This window comes from Falco cherrug, chromosome 4 (genome assembly GCF_023634085.1).
Source record: "Falco cherrug isolate bFalChe1 chromosome 4, bFalChe1.pri, whole genome shotgun sequence".
NCBI classification, from domain to species: domain Eukaryota; kingdom Metazoa; phylum Chordata; class Aves; order Falconiformes; family Falconidae; genus Falco; species Falco cherrug.
The window spans coordinates 7,873,979-7,881,193 of NC_073700.1; the positions used below are offsets into that span (position 1 = coordinate 7,873,979).

Genomic DNA, 7,215 nt, shown 5'->3' on the forward strand with positions numbered 1-7,215 from the left:
GCATTTCTCCTCGTGCAGGTCTGTGGTGCAGGCCATGACGGTGCTGCTCTGCAGGATGGGCCTTGAGAGCCACATGCTGGCCATCGAGGCGCAGGGTGGCTGGGACATGCTGCTCAGTGCCCAGACCCACCTCATGGGAGTGCGCATCGTGGCCAGGTGAGAGCCCCTTCTCCACACTCCTGGGGGACTGTGCACCCCACCCCACCCCCTCCCTTGGGGCTGATGGCAGGGGGTCCCCACTGCTTGGAGAAAGTGCTGCAGTCCAGTGATGACCACACTGGTGCGAACCCCAGAGATGTGCCCGCCTGGCTCAGGCCTGACAGTGCTTCCTTCCCCCTTCCAGGGAGATGATGAAGACCCCAAGATCCCTGCGCTCCACCATCTTCCGCCATCTGGCAGAGCTCCTCTATGTGGAGAACCCCTCCTGGGAGATGGTCGCCATGGTCTTCTTTGTTGAGGTGAGCCTGATGGCACTGCTCCAAGCTCCCTCCGATGCTCAGTTCTCCCATGCCCGCTGCTGCAGCAGCAGCTGGGGCAGCAGGTGGGCTCTGGCTGGTACCACGGAGGAGCAAGGCGAGCAACCAGTGTGGTGTGGGGCACGGGGGCTCTCCGCAGTCCCTGCTGCCTCCATTCAGGCTTGGCCTTGCCCTGCCTGAGCTGACGGCTGGAGCCAGCGCTGCACCTCTCCAGCTCCCGTTGCGTGTGTTTCAGATGGTGGGCTGCATTGGCCTCAGTGAAGAGCTGGACTGTGCCCTGGCAATCTTCCCCACGTATCTGCAGAGCCAGTGCCTGGGGATGCCCACCCTGGTGCTCAGGGCCATCCTCAGGCTCACCGAGAGGCCTGACACAGTGAGTAGGGGGCAGCTGGGGCAGCCAGGACAACAGCCCATGGCAGAGCTGTGGGTGGTAGGTAACGTGGCGGCTTGGGCTTTTCTGGGCATGGGGAGCTGAGCCAGCTGCAGCCAGCTCTCCCGCGTCCCTGGCCCACTGCCCCATGGCAAGGGGAGAGGCAGCAGTGCCGAGGGGAACAGCACGTCCCAGCAGGGATGATGGCAGCAGAGCCACGTGCCCGAGTGTGGGGTCTGCAGAGCGTGGCCGTGGGGTGATGAGCCCTGGGATGAAACGCAGGGCCTGCTGGCAGCTCGCGCAGCTTTCCAAGCAGCGCTGGTCACCCACCAGGCTGCTCAGGGGGTCTGCTGCAAAAGGGGGCAGCCGAGGGTCTGGCAAGGAGCCAGAGCTGTCTGTCCTCCCCCTGCACACCCTGCTCTTCCCATGGCCGTGCCAGGGAGCCCTGTCTGCCAGGCGCTTGCCCTCCTAACCCATGCTGCCTGCTGAGAAGCCAGCGGGGAGGCCAGTGCTCACGGGGAGGGTTTTCAGCCCTGCGGTCACTTGCTGCTTCACAAAAATGAGGTGGCGTGTCTCACACAGGCAAGGAAAACCCTTGTCCTGCTGCCGTACGTCATGGAGCGGCTGCAGGCTGATGACAGCGACGGCAGCGCCGTGGCCCTCTCCGTGCTTGACAACATGCTCCAGCTTCCGGCGGGGAAGAAGCCCAGCCTCATTGCCCCGGCGCTGGCTGACAAGCTCCAGCCACTCTTTGACAATGTAAGGCTGGCGGAGAGCCCCATGCTCCCCTCATTGAGCACCTCGCTCGCGTCTCCCACTGCAGCCCCCATGCTCTGCAGGAGGATGCTTTGCCCTGCAGCCCCCAGGCACTGTCGCTGCCCTCGGTGACTCCGTGCTGCACCCCAACCCCCCAGCGTGGACTCACCCTGGCTCGGCCTCCTTGCCGCAGGGCGGACGGGGGTGGCAGGACAGCAGCCGGTGTGCTGAGCAACACCAATGTGCACCCTGCCCTGGCAGCATCCCCCAGTCCTCCACAGGGTCTCCCTCTCCGGCCCCCAGCCCCTCTGCACAGACATTCTGCATGCCACGGCTCATGCACTCCCTTATGGAGCAGGGCTGCCTGCAGCCATCTGGGGGAAGTTCACCTCCACGTCAGCCCCTCGCTTGCCATGGGCTTGCGCTTGGGGCTGAGGTCCTCCTCCCCTCCTTCCCCAGCATTTGGACACTGTGCGGGAGCAATCCATCCACCTCTTCCAAAGCGTGATGTGGCTCGTGGTGGGCGCTGAAAAGAAGAAGATGAAGAAGAAGGTGTGGAGCAGCCTGCTGCCACTGCTCTTGCACCTGCACGATCAGAACAAAAGTGTGGCCAAGGTGGGATTCTTAGCCTGACCGGTCCTTTGGGCCCGGCAATGCTGACACTGGACCCTTCAAATGTGTGCCACTGGGTGGTCTAGCTTGCTGAGTCCCTAGGGCCAGGCAGAGCCCCCCTCCCTGCCCACTGCTGCCCTTTTCCTGCTGCTGCCCAGGTGGACGGGGAGGTGGGTCCCTTTCCCACCCAGCTCCCTCCGCACAGCCCCTGGCATGGGTCCTGCAGCCCCAGAGACTGAGCTACAGCTCCACAACAGCCTGGGGCCCCCAGGGCCAAAGCACTGAAGCCCTGACGGCCTTCCAGTCAGAGAGGGTGATTGTCCTTCTCTTCCCCGGGGTGCTGAACATGGTGACAGCACCAATTCCCAGCTGGAGCGTCTTGCTGGCATGGGGTAGTAGAGGTTCTGAGCCCCGCCAAGAGGGAGGACACAGGGTCCTGCGCCCTCGATGATGGTGGTGGCATCTCTGTTGCTCACCAGGCCTCCCAGGAAGCCCTCTGCAGTGCTGGCCTGTTCCTGAAGTGGAGGCAGCTGGTGCACATGGCTGAGACAGGGCAGGCATGGAGGATCAGCGAGTGCCTGGTAAGCAGAGCCCCAACACCCCTGGGATCTTCCCCGGGCAAGCCCTGCCCTGTGCCCTGCGGGGGGGGGTGGAGGGCTGTGCCCCCTTGGCTGCACACACCCTCCTGGAGCAGGCTCTGCTCCGCATTGCCTTTGCCCCTGGGGTCCCCAAGGGGACCCTGCCACTAGGATGGCACCCCTGCATCCCCGGGAGCCTGATGCTCCCTCTGAACCCCGGTGCCACACAGTGGGGAGCTGGGGATGTCCTGCTGGGGGGAAGGGGGATGGCCCTGGGTGGAGGGATGGCCAAACGCGGGGGCAGCTCTGCGCCGACCCTGCACCCTTCTCCTCTCTCCAGCTGGCCAAGAAGAGGAGCAGGGCCATGGCCTACCTGCACCAGAGCCTGCATTACCTGCACAGCTCGCAGGAGCCCCTGCGATGGGAGGCTGTCAGGTTCATCGGTGAGCCATGACTCCCAGGGTCCCTGTGTCCCAGCACAGGACCTATGGGGCACCCCTTCACCCCCTCCTGCCCCTGCCTGCACAGGTGGGGCTGGCAGGAGGCTCATCCATCCCCTCCCTGATGCTGCACTCCGGGGTCAGCCCTCCCGGGGGGACCGTGCAGCCAGGTGGGCTGGCTGCAAGGGTCTCTGAGCGGCAGCAGCATCCTTGACACACTGTGTTGCTCCAGGGCTCGTTGGGCGGTGCGTGCGTGAGCAGTGGTACCTGGAGTACATCCGACATGGTGAGCGAGGGCAGTGGGGAGGAGGAAGGAGCTAGCATGGAGCTCCCCCCCGCAACCTGGGCAAGGGGGGATCTGCTCCCAGCGTGCCTAGGGGGGACGGGGTGTTTCTGCAGGGGGCTATTCCTGAGAAGCAGCTTCCAGCCGAGCCACCTGTCCCCTGGCTGCCTCCTGGCCCTGGCAATCACAGGGGGCAGTGTGCCCTGCCTGGAGGGGACACAGGGCTGTCACCTCACCTCTGCTGCTTTGTCCCCACAGTCCTTAAAGGCGCAATGAAAGACACCAGCCCCCTGGTCTCCTCCCTGGCAACTCAGACATTCCTCATCCTTGGACGACGAAGGCTGTAAGGGGTGGTTTAACCTGTGATTACTGCGCTTATGGCTGCCAAGGACATGGGGGAGGTGGCACTCGACCCCCAGCGAGGGCTCTGCTCAGGCAGAGACGAAGCAGCAGCCCCAGCCCGAGGATGCTCTGCAGGCTTCTCTTCCTGAAGGCTAACAGGGAAGAAGACACCTCAGCCCCAGAGGAGCTGGCGTCCTCTGGAGAGCGGCGGGACAACTGCTCTTTCCAGTGGTCCAGGGCAAAGACGTGCCCTCATGCTTTGCCTTTGCCATAAAGTGCCAGCTGCTCCACTGGGCTGTGAAGCAGAGGGGAGAAGCCCAAGGTGGAGCCGAAGCAGAACTTGAAAGCAATGCCTTCCATCCCCTCTCCAGGGCCACGCTGCCGGAATAAATGACTTTTTCTGCCACCCACTGTCTGAGCAGCCTGCACTGCCTGGGGCTGACGTGGCCGAGCCCAGGGGCTACCAAGCCGCCGATGCTCTGGCTCCAGCAGCACAGGCCCCTCCATGTCCCCAGCAGGATGGGCAGCTCTGCCTCCTGCCCGTGCCGCTTGTCCCCACCTGCCCTGCAGCCACTGCTGCCCAGCGCGTCACGAGAGCAGCAGTAAGAGGGCACACTGCAAAACCAAGCCCTCTGTTGAGCCATCAACAAAGCCCAACAAACAAAGCCCAAGCCTTTGACCAGTCTCCAAAGGGGAGACCACCTGCGGGCAGCCAGCAGCCCCTCCACGATGCCCCGGGCATGCACGGCAACAGTCTTTGGCCACCTATGGCCGGGGCGGTGAGCCTGTGGCGGCACAGAGGCCGGCCGAAGGGCGCTCCCGCTGCCCGCCGGGCTGCCCGCTCCCGGCTGTCCCGCACACCGGCCCCTCAGAGCCCACGCCACCGCCTTCCCGACCCCGCTGCCCCTGCGGCCCCACCGCCCCTCAGCACCGCGGGTCGGCCCCGCGCCTCCGCACAGAGCGGCAGAATCAGACTGGTCCGGGCTGGCAGGGACCTCTGGAGGCCATCCAGCCCAAGGCCCTGCAAAAGCAGCTCCCAGAGGAGCCGGCCGCTCAGGGTCACGGCCAGGCGGGGTTTGAGAGCCTCCAGAGACTGCCCAGCCCCGGGGCAGCCCACCCCAGGCCGTGACACCCCCACAGCAAAGCCCATCTCCTCCTGCTCGGAAGGGAAGGAGCTCCCTGTGTTACCGAAATCTCGGAATGAAGAACTTATCGACACCAATGTGATGTAGATAAGCAGACACTTCTTTATTGACGGCCGGGTGGGTGAGCGAGTCCTCTCACGATCAACGCACACCAAGTCTCAAAATTAGACGCCATATATAGAACTTATTCATACATATATCGTTAAGTATTCATGCATAGCCATGATATTTCCCGTAAAGCGTTAACATATTCTCCTCCTATATCCGATTCTGCGCAGTAGAGCTTAGAAAGGTCTAGAAATGGGTCTGGGGTACGATTTGGGTAGGTGGTATATGAGTCGGTGGTCGCGATCTCCCCCTGCCGGAATTACCTTTTACTAAAGTTCACGGTTTCTTGGCAGGTAAGCACAAGCTGTTCCAGTCGACTCTCCCCAGTTTCCATTCATCTCATATTCTGACACTTCAATACACCTTCTACCTACAGAAGACTGGTCAAATACAAAGAAACCTTTCAAACCCTGAAGTTATTACCAAAGTTTTAACAGTGGTTGTAGCCCATTCTTCTAGCCCTGTACGGGATGTACAGAGGATCTCATAGCAGCTTTTGCTGTGCAACTATAAGTTTCATTAAAATAGATTTCTTATCCTTCTATCTTTCTATTCTATAAAATAATTTTATAAAATCAAATAATCAATCAAATAAAGTCAATCAATCTTAACTTATTAGCAAATCTATAACATTTCCCCCCTTTGAAAGTGTTGAAAATCATTTTTCAGTACTTTCACATTATTTACATATCATTTGTTTCAACATATTTTGGTGGTGGACTATGTCTTGATGGAATAGTTGGTACTTCTCTCATACGATTGACTGAAATTCTGTTGGTAAACTGTTTCTTCAAACTTGCATATACTAGCACGATCATCAGAATTACAATTAGTAACAGAAACAAAGTTTTGATTATGGATTGTATCCAAGAGCTCAAATTCCATCCCAGTTTGTTAAAAATTTTCCCCAACCAGTCTTCTGACATATCTTCTTGAATTGATTCTGTTTCTTTTTCAATTTTATCTAATAAATCCAAATCATGCTCCACATCTTGTGTGACATTTGAAATGTGGATACAACAGTGGTCCAGCTTATCCTTGAGATATCCACATACTCCGTGTTCTTTAAGTAGGAGCATATCTAATGCCATTCTATTTTGTAAAGTCATTCTGGAGGTCGCCTGTAATTGTATATTCAATTCCTTAAACCCCTTTTTGGTAACGTTTGCTAATTTTTCCACTTGACCAGTTAACTGATAGAGCCATGCTCTGTTTCTATATGAAGCTATAGGATTTAAAAGTGATTCAAGTGCCCAGCCAATTTTCACTCCTGTAGATGGTTCATTCCAAATATCATCATTTATCTCAGATCTCTTTATTCGTTTCAATTCTAAATTCTCTAAAGATCCTCTAAAGGGTGATTTCTTGCAAACTGGACACAATGTTGGCATGCCTAAAGTAATTTCTTTCACCTTACCTTCTAATGGTAAATGTGATGTCCAGGTTCCATCACTTAATGCCCAAACTAAATGTCCTGGACTTCGAATAGTAGTTTTTCTGCAACTAAACAAAGTTCCTTTTCTAACTGTAAAAGTGCCGGTTAAATTGAAAATATTCTTAAGACCTCGACAGAAACAACCCTATTTCAAAGCAGCGGCCAACGGAGGAATTCTTTGGATTACTAAGTCTGCATTACTGCAATCATACACTTTTTCACATTTCCACCATGGCACTATTTTATTTTCCTTCTCCCGATGAAGTTGACCTATCATTGACCCAGGGTAATACTGAAAAAACTTTTCCATCCCAGGTCAAACACCAAGAAGTTCTTGCCATATACTGAAAATGGGAAAATATGGACATAGACCGTATAGAGTCCCATTGTTCTACTAAGTGGGCACCTTGGCCCGTTTTGTTACACTTCCATTTCATGACACTTCTGCTCACATTGGTTTCAAGTTGTTCATCATAAGAACACCATCCTAACTGGGGATTTGGACCCCCAGGAAAGAGAACTCAAGCTATGGCACTAGGTCGGGATCCTGTTATAAAATCATAATTCAATAGTTTTTTACAATCTGTTTCTTTCCCTGGCGACTTCCACTGTTTTCTGATAACCTTTACTTGTTCATACCATTGAGTTACTGGCCTTTGTTCACAATAGG

The 7,215-nt window shown here is 56.6% G+C and overlaps 1 protein-coding gene across 1 annotated transcript; it reads left to right on the forward strand.

Annotated features, from left to right (window-relative positions):
* Window positions 1-31: 31 nt before the first annotated feature.
* LOC129736003 (maestro heat-like repeat-containing protein family member 6) lies at window positions 32-4,054 on the forward strand. Its single transcript, XM_055709439.1, has 9 exons — window positions 32-156; window positions 344-458; window positions 712-849; window positions 1,429-1,605; window positions 2,062-2,217; window positions 2,694-2,795; window positions 3,133-3,235; window positions 3,465-3,518; window positions 3,774-4,054. Exons 1-9 carry the CDS (start codon window positions 35-37, stop codon window positions 3,860-3,862), a joined length of 1,056 nt encoding a protein of 351 aa, XP_055565414.1. The 5' UTR covers window positions 32-34; the 3' UTR covers window positions 3,863-4,054.
* Window positions 4,055-7,215: the final 3,161 nt, after the last annotated feature.

What these genes read in the sequence shown, in the direction of transcription:
- LOC129736003 (XM_055709439.1), top strand. Translation starts at nt 35, where the DNA reads ATGACGGTGCTGCTCTGCAGGATGGGCCTTGAGAGCCACATGCTGGCC. An exon ending in TCACCGAGAGGCCTGACACA is followed by an intron (nt 850 to 1,428) that starts GTGAGTAGGGGG and finishes TGTCTCACACAG; the next exon opens with GCAAGGAAAACCCTTGTCCT. An exon ending in GGAGGCTGTCAGGTTCATCG is followed by an intron (nt 3,236 to 3,464) that starts GTGAGCCATGAC and finishes GTGTTGCTCCAG; the next exon opens with GGCTCGTTGGGCGGTGCGTG.